Source organism: Seriola lalandi, unplaced genomic scaffold, assembly GCF_002814215.2.
Source record: "Seriola lalandi dorsalis isolate HSWRI2012SDOR001 ecotype SW California unplaced genomic scaffold, Sedor1 jcf7180002054791, whole genome shotgun sequence".
In the NCBI taxonomy this organism is placed as follows: Eukaryota; Metazoa; Chordata; class Actinopteri; order Carangiformes; family Carangidae; genus Seriola; species Seriola lalandi.
Window position 1 is genome coordinate 2,813 of NW_019525344.1, and position 19,466 is coordinate 22,278.

The window sequence follows — 19,466 nt, forward strand, 5'->3', positions numbered from 1 at the left end:
ATGCGGCTAATGTAAAGCTAGCAGAGCTTGGAGAGTTGGTTATCTGGTTGCTAGGCGCACGCAGGCACGCACACAGGTCAGGAGCTGCCGTTGCCATGGCAATGTGAAAATCTGCCCAGAATTTGGCTTCTACATGACTTCAAACAGCTGCAAATTATGAGAAAACCGTTACTTTTTTTCATAAACCGAAAAGACCATGCCAGACACTGAAGCCAGAAGTTTCTACAGTCTCTCGTCTCGTCGTCTCCCGCTTATCCGGATCCGGGTCGCGGGGGCAGCAGCCTCAGCAGAGAGGTCCAGACGGCCCTCTCCCCAGCCACTTCCACCAGTTCCTCCGGGAGGATCCCGAGGCGTTCCAATGCCAGCCGAGAGATATAATCCCTCCAGCGTGTCCTTGGTCGACCCCGGGGTCTCCTCCCGGTGGGACATGCCCGAAACACCTCCCCAGGGAGGCGTCCAGGAGGCATCCTTACTAGATGCCCGAACCACCTCAGCTGGCTCCTCTCGATATGGAGTTTCTACAGTCTCTATTTTATTCAGATATTCCTTAAAATGAGTGCGTAAGCTCAGTGCGAAGACAGAGAGAGATTCTTTTGGAAAAAAAGACGATTACATTAGGTGTCAATGAGAGTGAGACAGGTATTGCTGCCGGACTCGGCACCCCCGTTTAAATTTTGTGCAGACCCTGCCTGTCAAAGTTACATTTTATGAATCCCAACAACTAAGTCTACATTTTCAGAAAGAATTATTTGTCCCCTTTTTACGGTTTGGCCGCGAGCTCGAGTTAAAAATAAAAATAAAGGTTATTTTTTACTGCTTCACGCACTCTAGCCAACTGACGCTTTCACTCTAACTTTGAAGAAAAAGTGATTTGCACTCCTCCTTTGAGTGCTCACAGTTTGAAAAGTTTACATGTTATGTAAAAACAGTTCCTATCTTTTTGAGAGAGCAGAAGTTTTCCTCGGTTTTATAGTTTGAATCACATTTCTACGTGCAGGTATGAGAGAGCTGGGTGACTCAGAAAAAAGGTGCAATTTTGTCGAAAAAAGGTGGGTTTCTAAAGAAAATTCCAATGCATTCCTAATGCATTATTTATTCCCAGTTTTTTGGGAATAACTTTGGGAAAAATTGGAATTTTAAAACCAAAAGTCATAGCACCCCTTGCGGGATCAAGACGCACGTTTTGATGTATATATTACCGGGGTTTTCTCAAAGCTGCGGGACAAGTTACGCGCCGAAATTTGGCGGAAGAATAATAAACCCGAAACAGAAGATTAATAGATACTCCTCTCAGCTATTCTAGCTGTAGAGGAGTGCCTCGGAGCGGATCACCCGTGGCACTAATAATTAAGCACCAAATCTACTTTATTTGTAGTTTAGTCAGGTACTTATATTTCACTTTAAAAATACTTCATTTTGAAAATAAAATGGACACATTTGCTAATACAGGTCTAGTTAGTGTTTAATTGTGGGAACAATAATAACTCTTTGTCAGTGTCATTACATTTTTGCCATTTACTTAATATACATAGGCTAATATCTTTAAAAAAATATAGTGCTATATCACCACTTATCTAAGAAAAAGATATATTCTCGATTTAGTTAAAGTGACTTCAAATCTGCAATTTTCTTATATATTTGTATGTGTGTGTGTGTCTGTATTTTTCTGTGGGGTTGTTGCAGTGAGTCTTCATGAACACCTTACCAACACAGAAACGCCTCGCTGTTACTGCTATTAGACTCTTCTAGAGGGTTTCAACAATCAAAGAGTAAAACTTTTTTTTTTTAATCTTCTCCTTAAAACTAAGTGGTCACCATCTACATCACAACAAAGCAGAGTCCTCTGGAGAGAAAAAACCCAAAGGGTAAAAACAAACACAGAGATTTATTTGCAGCTCTGACATCAGAAACACTAAACGCATCACAGGTCATTCCATTCTTGTGGTGTCAAACATGCTAACAGTGCAACAAACCCAACAAACACACACAGGCATCGATACACACAGTGAAAACTGAACAAACGTGTACAAACCGCAGGCATCAGAGAGAATTCACACACAGAGGATTTCCAAAAATAAAAGCTCTTGGAGGTACTTGGATTGATTAGTTGTTTTGATATATTGAGCACAAAAACAACATAAGGACTACTGTTCTCTTTTTCCTCTGTTTTGTTATCTATTATCAATAATGCATTAAAATATTCAGTAGCTCACAAACTTTACAGAGGATCAGACAGAAGAGTTAATAACAGGCACAACATGACTCTTCAAACAGTGTAAACTTTCAAAGTGAATTCAAAAACTACATTAAAGACTGAGAAGGTTTATGAAAGAGATGCTTTCTTAAAACATGATTTAAGACAGTGAAGTAAACGTAAGACACAACTGTGGCACAACTGAATACTAGATTTAAGCAAAAGGGACAAACATATTCTACAAATTCAAATGAAATTTGATAAAAACGATAGTAAGAAGCAACATAAGAAGGAAGTCAAAGATAAAAGCTGGCAAATTGGTTCAAGAGATTGTCATGATTAAAAGGCATTGGTTGAAGATGTAAGATATCCATCTGGAGGCACCTGCCCAGGAAATTTGGACTGAGAAAATTTCAAATAAGAAAATCAATTCCAATCATAACTATTAATTTGGTACAGTCTATGCTTAAGTTGATTTTGTCCCCTTGCTTTGTTTAATTTGAGCTTGGTTATATCTTAAGGATTCATTTGAGTGCTGTGTCATTTGTTTTAACAATGCAAAATGAATTAATTCTAAATTAGTCGCCAGTCATCTTGATCAGTAAGGCTGTATGACATTTATGGGCAACTAACCTTCTTTCTACCTCATAATTTAATTGTTTCACTTAAGTTTTACAAAGAAAACATGGACATTTTATAAAAAACTGAAGCAACTTACAAACCTGACGAGTGGCTTTTATGAAATCAACACACGGTAACCTTACTAAAAGATTTAAAGACACATATGAGACATTTTAAAGATGCATTAGTCAATATTTTCATGGAAATAATGGATGACATTACTACATGTATTTTGAAAGGTGACAGTCGTTGTGAACCCAGAGTGAATTATGCAGCATGTTATGAGGCTTTTTTTTAGCCTCTTTCAGCTCATCGTTTTGGTTTTACTGCATATTTACTGTCTGGTTCGGTCTCTCATCGACCCAGCGGCAGGCGGATGTTGTCAGAAAACAAGGTCACATAAATCCACTGTACTCTACCTGCCCAGCATCAAACAGCATACAGACAAAGTTAGCAACTAGCTGATGAAGAAAGGGGGAACATCTGAATTTGAATCATTTAATGACCACATGAATCTGCTTTCAGTACAGCATGGTGGGTAAGTTCATTCAACAGTGTCAGTAACATCAAACTTGGGCATTTAGCAGGTAAAGAGCCACATATTTTTGTCAAGGGTTGGTATAGAGGTGCTTGATGTGTAACTAGGCAACACCTTAGTCAAGACAACTTTATAATGATAATATGTCGGTGCCGTTTTCAGCTCTTTCCACTTCAGTTTCAGCCACCCAAGTCTTAATTATATGATTCTATTGAAGTATCACTTGCATTACTGTAACAGGACTTGCTTCATGAATGAAAGCTGCAGCAAAGGAAACAAACAAAACCTATAGCAAGTGCAGTGTTAAATGTTTAGAAATATGTATAGAAAAAAAATATATAAGGGGGCTAATATAACCTGTACACTATGATTACATACATTAGAACCATAATAAAAGATACAATTTACAGATCTGAACAAAAAAGTATGTAAATGATGAGCTGAAACAGTGCAAACAACAATATTTTCTGGGAAAATTATCACTATTATGCTGCTAAATAACTGGGAGACTTTGTTATAATATGAGCCAGCTCTGTCTGTCTATCCATCTATCTCCTTATTAGTGTTTAATATGGCACTGAGATCAGCTGTTGGCAAATACAGAACAGATACAAAAACATATATTTTTTAACTGTGACGGCAGTTTTTTTCTCTCTGAGTGAAAAGCAGAATGAGGTTTGAGTTTGAAGAAATCAAATGCTTCGTTGTCAGATAAAATATATGTGATGAGGTGAAGCCAAAGCTCTATGCTTTAGCTTTCCATTAACATTACTGTTGACCCATTTGGCGTCACTGCTTAGAAAACCAACCTGCAGTTGTCTTAACACTAAACAGCTGTGAGCTGGGACAAAAACTGAAAGACAAAATGAGGTTTAATTGGCAGCAGGTGGCAAGCAATAATGGCAATGATGGAAAAAGATAATTTCCCTTGATTCTGGTGCACCTCAAGATTTTTCATGAAGTAAGGCAGATCAAGGTGTTACTTGACAAGAGGAAAATTGTTTAGATGCAATTAAAACAAAAGAGATTATCTCAGGACTGAAGCTGATTATGACACTTAAACTGTATTTTTATAGTCATTTCCATCTAAATGGCTTCTACTGATGGATGTTTTTCAGTGTTCTCAAGCATCATGGTACAACAGCATCCTTTTACACTGAACTCTGAAGTGGAATTTAGTTTCACTATGCCACGATTTCACTGGGTTTTCTGCACACCAACGGTCAGGACAAAAAGTTGGTCCACAGTCACTTCAAGTGTTGAGCAAATTATTTCTACTGTATTTCTTCAGGAGTTTATATTCTTCAGGTTAAAGACACATTATGCTACTAAATTTGTAGTTATGGGATTAGATAAGAGCACAATAGCAATGAAAAAAATATATCACATATATAAATGCAGTTTAGATCATTTGCGCCTGATGGACATGAAACATCAAAAAGAAGAAATGAGTGTGAGAAGGATATGAGAAAAAATGTGAAATATGAAAACAGAGATACTAGTTTTACATTTCTTTTAATATAAATAATTGGTTTATACTCTAACAACATTGGTCATGTATGGGGCCTTAAAGCGATATTTCACTTTGTCTGATTGACACTCACCTTTCAGTGCAGGTATAACTGACTCAAATGCCAAGTTGGTTCTATCTTTAAAGTTTTGTTTTCAGTTAAATGTTAGTAAGTGATGGTGACACTGGACCCCCAGAGCAATCAATACAGCTGACATGCCTCAATCTCCAACAGAGATTAAGTCTGTCCTTCCACAGTGGAATAACGCTTTAAAAGACAAGGCAGTAGATCAATTTGGAACAATACGTCTCTCCTGGTCTATGATCTGGTCTTTAATGATATAAAATGTAGGCTGTTTTCCTCCATTGCACATGTAACATGCTGTACCCATATTCATCCTACGATATGAAACCTGCAATCAGCCAAGTCTGACACCATCATGGAGGTTAGCCGTGTCCAACATGTATATGTAAAAATTTAATGTTATATGTAATGTAAAAGTACCCAAAGTATCCAAAAAAATGCTATTTCTAATCATCTAATCAATCATATGGCAATCCTGTACAAACAGACAAAAAAGAAAACAGCAGTGTATGTAAGCTTAATTTTCCACATGCTATTGTTTTGGTATCAAAAGTCAGATATAAAGATGGATGAGTGCTCCTCCAGAGAAAACTACAAGTCTTGGCACAGAGAGTAATTACTCAACAGTCACAACAACCTTGAACAAACAGAGCTGTTGTGGATAATACGATGTTGGCTGTGTGGCGAGAAGACTGATACAAAAAGTTTTTTTCCCCCATGTGATGTGTTTCCATTTGAAAGTTACTGAAACTATATATAGTGTCTTTACTCCAAAAATACTCCTCAGATGCTTTTCTTAATATAAGCATGCAGCCCGCCTCACTGCTAACACTGCCAGGCACTGTAGGCTACTCTACGTTAACTAGTTTGTGGCTAGCTACATTAGCTGCTAATACATGTCAGTGAGGGGTATGCCACAAATAAACTCCACGGGCTTTTTACCCTCCTCTGCTAATCACCTGTCACCAGCCATTATCCCTCAGATGTTGAAGATCTCCTACAAGACACCGTAGCTAATTATACAAAACACAATTTGATGCATTTTTAGCAAACGTCTAGCATCACTGAACCACGCAAAACTGTTGTGAAAAATTATATTTTTTTGACAAATACGGGTACAGCATAGAACACAGTGTGAAACAGGGAAAAAGTAAGAATAAAAACACATTTGTCACACAGTTGCTCAGCCTGGTCCAGGGGGAAAGGCTTCAGGAATCGATACAGATACACAGCTCGATGTTAAACTCTTTATGGCCCAGATTAGACTGTACGACCTAAACAGGAAGCAAAATCTTTCCCCTGATACAAAGTGATGAAAAGAGTTGAAATTAAAGTTTTAAACATCTGTTTAGAGCCATTTAAATCATTCAAACCACTTGTGAGCAGAGAAAGTGGGAGCACGCAGAGCTTAATTCCCAGGCTGCATGTTTTAACGAGGCACATCATGTGTTTGACAGTGATGAAACTCTCCCCTCCTGTTTTAACTTCCTAAACCGAGATGAGAGGCAGACAGGCTGAGACTGTGATATCTTGAATATCCACTAGAGGGGGGTAGGGTTGTTTCGTAGCCAGAGAGGCAGACAGTTTGGGAGGAAAAGAAAGAATTGAGAAGGTGGTTAAAGGCTAGTTTTAGAGAGGAGGAAGTGAAGAGAAGACAAAGAAACATGCAATCAAAGATGACAGAGGGAGGAAAGCAAAAAGACAGAGGGAATGTGACGAGTAGAAAGGACAGATAATGGAGGAGCGCTGACTGGTTGTTTTCCTGATTCGCCTCTCGATCTAACATGCACATTTCTTCTCGTTGGGCTGTGCTTCACCGAGCTTTGTGGCCCCGTTCCCGTTGGCGGGCTCGGCAGGCGGTTTGTCGACGCACTGCTCCATCCTCTTCATGACCAGGTCCAGCAGTGTTATCACCGCCTTGTCCACCTCTGCTCCTGTCGCTGCACTCGTCTCAAAGTACGGGATCCTGTGAGCAGCAGAACACAAGACATTTTTTTTTTTTTAAAAAAGGTCCATAACAGTAGAATGGTTTAAGTTCGATGCATCATGACCTTTTTCAAAACAACCCCATCCATTTTTAGATTGATTTCCATGTCTATAAAACCCTTCTGTAGAGACTTGAAACTTCAAACAGATAAAGAGTCCATTTTAACTTTTAATAATTTTTTTTTGGGAGGGGGGTTATGCCTTTATTTTTTGAGGTGAGGTGTCTAAAAACTTTCTCTGTCATTCAGGTCACAGTATTGTTAAGTGATATATGAAGGAAACTGGACTTGCTTGAGGTTCTTGAAGTATTATAGAAGAGGGGTGTCTTCATGTAGCACTTAAGACATTGCGAGTTGCATTAGTTGTTTATGGAGCCCACTGGGAACCATATAGTAGAAGAAAAGAACATGGGTGTGGGAAACCGCGCTCATGGATTGATAAACCAAGGAAAAGGTTGATGGGGAGTTGATGGGTCTTGTGGGGTTGGCAGATAGAGTTGGTAAACCCAAACGTGTAGTGAGTGTGGCCTGGAAATGCTTGGCTGCCTGTTCTGGTGACCTGCTGCCACTTTGACATGACCCCGGATAAGCGGCAAAAACTAAATGCATGGATGGATTGATGGAATGATATCTGATATATAAGTTCCCCAGAGTTCAGCATGTAGTTTGTTTTACATCCTGGATCTTTACTTCCTGGAGTTTTTTGTTGCCAGGCAACAGCAGTCTGAGGTCTTGGCTGGCTGGAATGGCACCAGGAAATGATTTTTGACTCATCTAACAGGAAGTTGTTTTGTTTAAAAACTGTTGACACGTCAATGCTGCACAGGAGTCACGTACTGTCTGTAATGTTATGTTATGGTCTGGCTTGTGTTACAGTTAACATCTGCTCGTTCTGTTTGTGTGTGTGTGTGTGTGTGTGTGTGTGTGTGTGTGTGTGTGTGTGTGTGTGACATCAGACACTTGCAACAACTGCATCACAGTATATGCATTATTCTCAGTGTCCAGAAGTCTGAATTCCTCTGGTTACAATACTGTACATGAAAAATAAACGTACCCGTATTTATCTGCCAGCTCCTTGGCCTGTTTCTCCTGAACCTCCCGCTGGTCGGCCAGGTCTGCTTTGTTTCCTACCAACACAATATCTGGGTTCTCACAGTAGGCGTTGGCCTGTAGCTGGCCTGCAGTTGAGTACAAATAAACAACAACAGCAAACAAATGAGATATGCAACACTTTTGTTCTTCATTAATTAAAGATCTAAAATTCTTTCTAAGCACACAAAAGGCGTTTTGTTCACAATTGTGTTTAAATCCGTGTCAGTGAGCGCTGCTGCTTTGTCACGTCACAGGTGTGGCATATCAAGTCACTGATTACACAGCATGATCACTGCACAGGTGTGTCCTGGGCTGATCACAATAAAAGGCCACTTTAAAAAAATGTGCAGTTTTATTTTAAACTAAATTTCACATGACTTGGGCAACAGATGCATATTTTATTTATTTTTATTTTTTTTTGGGGGGGGGGTATCATGCATCAGAAAATGAGTCAGTATCTGGTGTGACCACCATTAGCTTCATGCAGTGCAACAGCTGATCAGGACTGATTGATTGTGGCCCGTGGAATTTTGGATCGCTCCTCTCCATTGGCTGTGTGAAGTTGCTGGATGTTGGCAGGAATTGGAACATGCTGTCGACGCAGATCCAGAGCGTCTCAATGGATGACAATGATCTCAATCTGGTGACTACGCAGGCCGTGCGAGAACTGGGCTGTTGTTAGCTTCCAGGAATTGAGTGCATCATGCTGCAACATGAGGTGATGGCGGCAGATCTCAGGATCTCGTCACAGTATATCTGCGTGTGTGTGTGTGTGCGTGCGTGCGTGCGTGCGTGTGTGTGTGTGTACATATTTTGTGTTTATAGAAAAAGTCTTAGATCATCAAAATGAGAGTAATAACAAAAAGTCTTGCATTTATATTTATATACGTTATACGTGCACACACACACACACATATATATATGTATAACGCATACTGCCAACACTGTCACTTACTTCTGTTTTGTTTCATGCACTTCATGTGTCCTACAGGCTTACAACTTCACTTTCATTTCTGTTTAACTCCCCCGGAGAGTTTTTGACAGCTTGTGGCAATGTAACGTTTTGATAGCAAAACCAAAGACAGACTCAAAGCTAAAACAATGCAGCTTTAAAAATTTGAAGACAACAACATACTCATCCAGTTTCTGACATTGAGGAAGCTCTGCTGGCTGGTGAGATCAAACATCAGCAGGAACCCCATGGCGTCTCTGAAGAACGCCGTCGTCAGGCTGCGGAACCTGGAACGTGCACACAGAAAGTAAGAAAACAAAATACACAATGCCATATTAGTACACTGCACATTTGAAATGTTTTAAAGCACTTAATTAAGTTATATATCCAAATTATATGAGAAGTTTTAAAAACAAGTGTGAGATTGCCCATTTGAGAGCAAAGAGCTGAGCAAAGACTACAGCTGGGAGCCTCAGCTGGTTTAAGCACCAACTGTTAAAGCTTAAGTGTCTGAAGCTGCAGATTCTCTAATGACCTCTGGATACTGCTGCAGGGAAACTCAGAACATATTGGGGTGAATTAGTAAACATCTCTCTATCTGCCCAGCACCAAACAGCAGACAGACACAGTTAGCTGGTGAACGTTGTGGAGCATTTAGCATCTAATGTTACTCCACAACTGCTGGATGTTTAATGAAGCAATTGTTTGCTAACAAGTTCACCATATTGATTTTAAAGCTGATAAACCTGTCGACGTTGTGTTTGCAGAATGTTCTCGCTGCCTCAAAGCGGCCGAACTAAAATCTGATGGTTCAGGTTTTAACTGCACAAAACACGGACAGACAGAGAGACTCGAACAATAGCTGTGTCCCAATTCGGGGGCTGCATCCTTCAGATGCTGCATATGAAGACGCGACTGCTTCACACTGCGTGGTGAAGATGTCCCATTTTCAAATGTGGCTGAGAAATGCCTCCTGCTTTTCTAACCTATCCCAAGATTCACAGTGCGACAGTAATGATGATAATATGGCAGCAAGCCACAGAGCACGTCCTCTGAAGGATGCAGCCCCTGAACTGGGACACAGCTAATGAATCTGTACAAAGCACTGTCAGCCGTTTCCACCTGCTTTATTTCAGTAATCCAGGAAGTTTAGTGGTTGGTTTAAGCCTAAATGAAAACGTACAATAAGTATTTTCTGGTCGGTAGTAATACGACTCCCCAGTTAATCTGTGGCATGCTGGGCTTCGGGTGTGACACTGAGGAACTTAGCTTTGTGTAAACATCACTTATGAAGCTTTATTTGCAAATGTACAATATGCAAACAATCGGGATTAAGCTACAGATATCAAGGGTGTTTCCTCAGCAAACACTCACTGATCACACAGGTGGAATAATGACCTCAGTCGCTTCATTAAACAATCGTGAAGATCAGTCTATGAAAAGCGGAATCTGTTACGTTACAATGAGCTGAATAAATGAAATTACAATTATGTAACTAATGCTGAGTCATCCTGGACTGAGTCATCAGGGCTTTATAAACAGATTCAACAGATAAAGCCCAGTTCCAATTGAAGACCACACACACACACACACACACACACACACACAGATATATATATATATAACTGACACGTACTGTATTCATAGACAGGGAGGCACATAGACAGACATACACACAATCATAGATAGTGATCTGTTAACTCAGCCTCAAACCGTTCAGTGTGATTATACATGCTCGATTTCCTTTTATAATCTTTGTCAAAATTGGATTTTCCATTCCTAAAATCTTCCATTGCTTTTTTGGTTTTGCCTTAAAAACTGAAGTTAAAGAACTTAAACCTTAAAGACTGAGGTGAAAAACATATTGCCCCGAGTTTCAAGAAAAATCCAGCGTTGGAGCGCCAGTACTTGTGTTCACAATGAGAGGGGAAGTTATTTTATTTATTGTTTATTTTATACCAAGGCCACTGAGAATTCTCTGTTCTGATTGGCTGGAAGGTTGTGGATTGACTTTACAGGATACTGTGGGTGGACTGTGTCTGATTGCAGCTCTAAATTGATGCACCCGTATTGAACTGTATGTAAAGACAGTGGGGGTTGCCTAAAGAGCCTGGAGCTATGCTCATTTGTGAAACCACCACCAACAACCAGAGAAAAAGGGTAAATAGACTATCTTGACAACCACAGAAATTTCATTTCTGACGTCTGTTATGGTCTGTGCCATGATTCCAGTCTTTTCCTTGTGGCAGCTCTTGTCTTTTCCTTGTGTTTCTAGTGGGGTTTTTTCCTTTCCTTTGTGTCTCCTGTCCTCATCCTATCTGTCTCTCTCTCTCTGTGTGTGTGTGTGTGTGGCGCTCCTCACTCCCTCCCAGCTGCTTCATTGCCTGATCACCTGCCATCCATCAGCTCTCAGCCCAGCAGTACTTAAACCCCAGTTCTTCATCCACTCTTCACCAGATAGCTGTTACAGTCAGTTTGGTACCGAGTGCTCTCTGCCACTTTAGTATAGTGCACACCAAGTGCATCTCCTTGTGTTTGACCCAACATTTGTTTTTTAGCACCCTCTGCTTACCCATCAGCCTGTTTAACTCTGCGCCTGCCGAGGTCATCGCTCAGCTCATCACTCCAAAAACCTGACCACATCACTGGCCTTCAGTTTCCCTCAAGCTCCTGCTTCGCCTGCCAGCTCCTCCGCCATCTAACAATTGAGTCTGTGTTCTACATTTGATTCACTTGTTATATCCAACAGTGTGTTTGACATTACCGCGAAACTGGAAGTCCAAAACAACTGGTGGTCATAGGAGGAAAGACTTGAAATAACATTAGGTGTGGTCAGGCTGGGGGGGGGCTGCTGCAGGGAAGCGGTGCTAGGTGATGCTAGTAGCAAATTATCTTGACACATAAATCAAAGAAATATGTTGATTAAAAATAGATTATATCTGTAAGCTGACTTTCAACAACAGTTTCATCAGTTGCATCCACACTTAATGCTATTTTTTTTTTTTAATCACCAATGTTAGCGTTGGTAGCTAGCTTGCTTTGTAAGCAAATGACGTCCCCATTCTCCATCTTACTAAGATGTAATTGGTTCTAATTGGAGCAAACAGCCGTCACTTGTTCACATATACATGGGTACGTGCAGGTTTTTCCAGCTCTTGCAAAAGCATCTCTTGCCACATGAAAAACCAAAACACACTGTTGAGAGCATGCCAAATCGTCAGGCGGCGATATAACCATAACCATAACCATAAAGCCATGTTGACCAATCAGAAGTCTGGAAAAAAGGTTTCCCGGTTCTGGTAGAGAAACAACGCTGACATTAAAAGCTAAAAACTCTGAACACTGAAATAAAGTCTTCAGTTTGGCCAGAGGTTTGTCAATCCCTGATGTATCATAATCATAAAAAGCCAAAGAACAGTCCAAGATATTACGAGTGACATATGGATGACAAGCTAGACTGATATAAACACAAACTATTATCCTGTTAATTGGCCGCCCGAGGGAGGGGGAATAAAACACAGCCCCACCTCTCCTGTCCAGCTGTGTCCCAGAGCTGAAGATGAACCTTGAAGGTTTTCCCTGTGGTCGTCCCATTGGGGTTGGACGCCGTGTACACCTGAGGAGAGAGAAGCATTTCTACTTTAGTTTTTATTTAGTAGATGCAATAAATATGAGGTCATGTGTGTTGATGACTCTTAATGACAGATCAAATGAAATGCTGAATGGAAAACAACCCTCTTTACACAACACTATACCTTGAATCTGGTTACATTATACTTTCTAGTATTTAGTCGACATGTAAACATCCAGTCACACCACCACCACCACAACAGTAACATTTAATTCCAATAAATTTGCCACACGTTTCACCTCAGATTGAACCTTGGTGAACTTTGACATGCACATTTTCACCACTGAGCAAGAGCAGAGCCAATCAAAATATTTGCAAGAACACATTCCATTTCATGGACCTATTACTCTAATGCAACTTCATCGATTGTATTTCATTATCTCACCAGCGCCTGAAGACACTGCTGAGGTAGCTCCTTGTGTCTTTATTTTTAACACAGTACTGTTTTCAGCGACGTGGTCCAGTTGGTCCATTTTTCCAATGTCCACTGTTCTATTGTTGTGAATTTGTCACCAGGTGTGACTTAACAGTGATCCCGACAGTGATCCTTTCTCTCTAAAGGTGAACTGATGCTGCAGCTGGTTGATTTTCTGTCTTTGCAGGAAGCATCAGGTGTCATTCACACCTCTGACTGAGATACTCCCGCTCTTCGTCTGACACTCTTTTAAGGCTGCGTTCACACGGATCATGTTCAGAGCAGTTAGGTTGGTCTCCAGTTTTCCAGGTGATAACTGACTTTTAAATCAGGTGGAAAAATGAGGATGTGTTCATCTGACAGTGTGAGTCCTCTATAGTGAGAGCCGCAGTTTGTTGTTGGAGCAGAGTGTTGTTGGAATACACAATGCTGAGTTTTTGTCCAAATGCCACAATTGCACATTTTCAGTTCCTTAAACTGCTTCGTTAAACACTTTTCCCACAAATGCCCTGTTTCAGTTTTCATTTAACTAAATAAACTAAAGTTATATGCATCAATGTTTAATATCTTCATACAAGCAGCTCTATAAACCTAAATTAATAATGTTATTAAACTCTAAGTATCTGATCAAAAAAACAGTGAACAAAACAAACATTCTCACGAGTACTTAATTTTAATAATTAAGAATTCAAATTCAATACCCAACCGACATTATAAAAGCACTTCAAGAAATTAAAAATAAGTTAGGATGATGATACCTGTAATCCATGTTTTATGTTTCTTGTTGTTTTTTTGTGCAAAATAAATAATCTTGTCATACAATCATTTGCAACAGACATTTCAAACTGTTTATAAGTCAGATATTTATCTTTTTTTCTTTCCAAGAAACATGTCTGAAAGAAGACTGGACTGCATGGTCACATTTACACTTATTCATCTGACAGAAGCTTATGTCCAAAGGTTCAGCCCGAGCTACAATGGATCAAGGAGAACTCTCAAGGAGAGTACCTGAATACTCCGTGTTCAACCTGACTCAAGTGCCTCAAGGCTGCAGGTGCGTGAAGTACTATGTACTGTAAGTGCAAAGCAAATGTCTTCTGGAAGGGATAGAGAAAAAGAAAGAGCTTATCGGTTGGTCAGCCTTGGTTGGAATCTGTGTTTTGTACCAACTGACCATGTGAGACAGCTCCTTCAAACCAAAAAAACTATTCCTAAGCTTTGCTATTGTTACATAGCCAATGTCATAGCCAATAGCCAAATAGCCAAGGCAAAACAAAAGTGTTGCTTCCCACCTCTGGAGACAGCTCTTGGTTTGATGCTGAACTCGCAGCATTTCTTCTAGACTGCTAGATAAACAGTTCTTAATGCTAATGTTAGCTATGTAGCAAAAGCAAAACTTACTAATAGCTCCTTTCACTCTGAATGAAATGTAATAATCAAGATGTGATAATTTAAAAGCATGAATGACCATATACTATATCTATGAAAAATAGTCTTACATTAAGATTTAAAATGAAAATCTTTACGCATGTAAAGTCCATGAAATCAAATGAACTGCTCCTCATATTCCCCTGTTTCTTCCGTTTTTTTAACGAGTACGAGGGACACGTTCATTCAGCTCAGTGTACAGCAGCTGGAGATTTGCTTCATCTAAGTTTAATACATGACCTGGTTGGTAGTCGTGTTACTTTTGTCTACAAATTCTGGTTCAGTGGCTCAAAGATAAAAACTTATTGTCCACAGTCAGCCTCAGGATCCACTGACAACACTGAACTACAGCTGTGATCACACATTTGTCTGCCTCTGGATAAAGAAGCTCAAAACGGGGTGTGACCTTAATGCACGCACACACATACACACACACACACATGCGCACACACACACACACACACACACACAGAGGAGGTGAGGAACGATAATCAATCCTATGAGTCATCCAGAGCTGTTAAAGCAGCATTGTCAGTGTTTCAGACATGTGAGGGCAGCACAGCACCAATGTGACCAAACAGCTGACCAAACCGAGCCTCGCCCACTCTCTGATTCAGATAACTGCATCCCATACACAGAGATCTGGAAGTATTTATCCTGATAACCGGAGTGTTATCTAAAGACTATCTGTCAGCTTATCAGGATATGTCACTATCCCACTTCACAGAGTGCAGGCGTCAAATATAAAATGGTTTTGGATTGTAACTGCCTGCACGAACCACTAAAGTTGTGGTTTACATTCATGTCTGTCCAGAATCATGTAATATACAATATATCAATATACAGCAGTGTAGAGTTGGAAGGAATTTAATAATTATAATTAGTATTGTTTTGTGAGGTCACAGTAACTTTAGCTTTGACCACCAAAATATAATCAGTTCATTTTTTAGTACATGTGAACATCTGTGCCAAATATGATATCACAGGTGTTACTGGGGAGACTGTCCTCCTGTGAAAAACAAGCCCATAGTTCTGTGCAGCAGGTTATTATGACCCATAGTTACATTTTGTTGTTGGACATCTAGTGGTCGTACTAATTATGACAGGAGCGAAGGGAAAAGTGCGGTGAGAGACAAAGTCCACGTCAGGAGGAGGTGGTGGTGGATGGATGGGTCAACAAAACACAGGAATGTGACACACGATGAGGTGTTCGATTCCCACCAGAAAGTAGCAGTTTATGTTGTTTCTTTTATTCATAACCATTAGATTAAGTTAACCACGTTCTTAATATTGTGACCATGACAACAAAGATCGTCTAATGTTGAGAAAGCTTATTTTAACCCAAATCACGATCTTTTACTAAACCTAACCAAGCCATGGTATGGTATGGTAACCACGGTGACGATCAGTATGCCGCTCCTAGTACAGTCACGTGTTTTTTATGGTGACCATGACAACCGAGGTATGGTACATACACCCAGTCAGGAGACACTCCTATGGGTCATATCAGAGGGTTGAAAAAGACGACCTGTGCCTTCACGAGAATGGGTTGGACATATGGATGGACGACCAAAAACTACAATGCCTCAGGCCCTGGCTGTCACCAGCGCAGAGGTATGAAAGACTGTCTTTGGGTGAACTGCTCATTACCATTGTTCTGACCCAGCATCGTCCAGGGCATCATCACAAATGAAGGCAAAACTTAGAGAAGGGAGCCACAGAACTACAGTTTTATCAAGTAGCAGAGAAGGAACTGCTCCTTGCTCATTTCTTTTTACTTTTTTTCATTTATTAATACCACAGAAACTACTAGGTTAACCTAAATCACAGATAATTTAACCCGGTTACTGGTGGATGTGACCCAGGTTTGATCTCGCTGACTGTGACTCAGCTCAGCAGATGTTGTGGGAGAAAAGCAGCAGAAAACCCAGACCCAACCCGACCCACTGTTTGTTCTTTAAAAAAGTGAAGCCCAAAGAAAATGCATGGGCAAATGCCACGGTAACTATGGTAACCAAGCCTGTATCAGAAAAACTAACGTCTAGCTGAGATGACGCTTAAGATGAATTAGCTGTGATTCAAAACCAGAAGGACCAAGAGGAATATCTTGAATCTGCACAGATCAGAACTCACCACTCTCTTTTCCCTGAAGTCGATGCCGACTGTGGTGATGAACTTGGGGTTGAACTTGTTGTCTGTGTATCGGTACAGGAAGGTGGTCTTCCCCACGCCGGAGTCCCCCAGGGCAAGGAGCTTTATAAGGTAGTCATAATCCCCATCAGTCATAGTGATGACCGCAATAAACCTGCGGAGAACAGACACGCACACAGAAACACACAACTCAAATTTGTGCTTTCATGGACGTTCAGGGTGTGTTGTAAAAAACAGCAATTGACATGAAAAAAAAAATAGAAGAAAATAGGAAATAAGAGGCAAGCACTGACATGAGAGAAGTCAGAAGTTAAACAGAAAACATACTCACAGTGATAGAAAGGAAAGGAGACGGTGTGTGTGTCTGCATCTGTGTGTGTTGTTGCACTACCCACTACTGAATTATGGGAGTGGAGATCACAGGGTCGTCCTGACCAGAACATGACTTTCTGGGAAAATAGTAAATGTGCATGTGTGTGCATGTGTGTGTGAGTGTGTGTGTGTGTGTGTGTGTGTGTGTGTGTGTGTGTGGGGGGGGGTGCATGTTTGTATGTCACAGTTTGAGAAAACATGAAAATCACATAACAAAAATCAGCACATTATTTTTAAGTCATGTTCTTAATTGCAATTTTGAAGTACTTGTACTTTACTCAAGCATTTCCAGTTTAAGTACTTTAAGTACATTTTTATAAGGAAGTATTGTATATGTACATTCAGACCTGATCATCTTATAAAATAAGATAGAATGTTTTGGATTTATACTGTCTAACATTGATGACTTTGGATGGCAATACTACTTTTTCTTAATCCATAGTGCTATTATGACCACTATACGCACTATGGAGGAATGTTTCTACAAGGGGTTTGATTGTATTGTGCACACGACATACAGTAGACAAAACATAGCAATGCACCAAAAAAGGCAGTGAAGAGGAAGACTGCCTGCAAGTAAAGATGGATGTAGAAAACTGATGGTTTCAACTATTCAAACAAGACTACGAGTCAAACCAGCGGCTCATGTGAACTTCTTGAATCTATATAGTGAGCTGTGGTCTGCTGTTGTGTGTTTGCCTCTTGGCTAAATGTGGTATATTTAGAGACAGGATCATAAGACTCTAATTCACTCAGCTGAGAGGAAGCACGTATAACACTGTGCTTTATTACAGTCTGGACAGTGATTACCCAGGAGCTCTGATCTCTTCACAATAACCTCACTGAAGCCTCAGTCACTACAGTGAGAATCGGCCACTGACCAACCAAACTGAAGTAAAGACAGCACACAGATGTTTGACCTGCAGCATATTCTATGAATATTCTTATGAATTAATGATGGTTCAATAAATATCTATTCAACCAACATGATTCTTATAATATGAGATTTAGCTTCACTTTTTGTGGAAAGCAGTGTGTTTTTACATTTCTAAATCATTGCTTAAAGCAGCTATAATCAATATTTTTATAATAACAGTGTACAAAATGATGTGAAAACACTGTGACCATGTGAGAGGGTTTATCTACAGTATAGGACTGGGCGGAATATGAAAAGTATAGATATACAGTATATTTGATACACTTTTACAGAGGATATAAGAAATAACCATATTTGTTATATCAAATATACATAATATTGGCTAAACACGTTACTATCTATGTGCATTTTATGTGCAGACCACATCTGAACAGGAAAGCTGTGGAGCACTGTCTCTCTCTCTCTCTCTCTCTCACCAATTGGTGAGCTAACTGTAGCCTCCGATCCTCCCTGAAGACGAAATGCTGCTCAGAGGGTGTATTATAACTTCTTGTCTTGTAAATTCAACAATGTTTAAAGCTATATTGTCAAGTAACAATCACCACCATCCACTCCCAGAGAGAAACTACTTTCTGTGGCAGAGAAAACTTACAAATAGCGCCTTTAAGTATATCGAGATATGATGTTTTTTGCCATTTTGCCCAGCCCTACTACAGAGAATTAATAAATAGGCCTAAATAGCCTTTATAGAGCTTTATAGTAAGTTCCAGCTCATTATTTAGCTGTCGCAACTTCACTGTTTTAGTTCTCGCTGCTCTCATAGCTTTGCTTTCAGCAGGCATCTGTTTTCAGAGATAAAGCTCTAAAAACCCACCGTCCACTAGCTGCCCAGCACCAGACAGCAGACAGACACAGTTAGAGAGCAGCTGGTGAACACAGTGGAGCGCTTTAGTGGTAAGAGACAGATGTTTCCCTCAGGAGTTGGTAAAGATCAAAAATAGAGCTAAAAGAGAGTGAATGTTATATTCATTAGGTGGCCAGAAGCATGACTCCAAATGAATGCAAATGTTGCTCCATAACTGATGGATGTGTATATAAGTAACTATTTGGTTACAAATTTGCTATTTCAAGTTAAAAGGTCATGTTATGTTAATTATAGTCATATTATTTGAGCAAGTGTAACCACCAGAATGCTTTTGCAGTCTGTTAAACACTGACATACGCATTTACATTGACTTTATATTCCTTTCATAGGCAGAATATAGACCTGCAGAACCATATACTGACCTACTATACACTCCACAGGCAGTTTATTAGGAACACCTAGCTAAAGCTAATTATGGACTAAGAGAACATGCTAGCAATAAATCCTACATTCATGAGGGTTATAATGTTCGGTTTCTGTAACAGCTGTTTAAAGGATGTTCAACCTTATGGTTATTTGGGGAACTGTAGTAAATATTTCTAATACTTAGTATACCCTCTTTGATGTGTGGGTAGAATTTAATGCATCACTGTTCAATTGAAATTTCCACAACTGCAACATACCTAATAACAGAAATATTTACACGTATACCGTCAAGCGGAAATATTGGTTCACAGCTTTGTAACCTTC

General features: G+C 40.0%; 1 protein-coding gene across 3 annotated transcripts in view; it reads right to left on the reverse strand.

The window, feature by feature from the left end:
* Window positions 1–1,866: 1,866 nt before the first annotated feature.
* Window positions 1,867–19,466, reverse strand: part of LOC111669337 (ras-related protein Rab-27B-like) — a 65,087-nt gene continuing 47,487 nt past the window's right edge. For all 3 annotated transcript variants that reach the window (XM_023425603.2, XM_023425602.2, XM_087179125.1), the window contains exons 2-6: window positions 16,585–16,756; window positions 12,505–12,593; window positions 9,161–9,264; window positions 7,988–8,111; window positions 1,867–6,914 (exon numbers count right to left, since the gene is read on the reverse strand). In XM_023425603.2, coding sequence (XP_023281371.1) covers window positions 6,728–6,914; window positions 7,988–8,111; window positions 9,161–9,264; window positions 12,505–12,593; window positions 16,585–16,737 — 657 coding nt within the window. In that variant the 5' untranslated portion in view covers window positions 16,738–16,756 and the 3' untranslated portion in view covers window positions 1,867–6,727. The remainder of the gene's footprint in view (window positions 6,915–7,987; window positions 8,112–9,160; window positions 9,265–12,504; window positions 12,594–16,584; window positions 16,757–19,466) is intronic.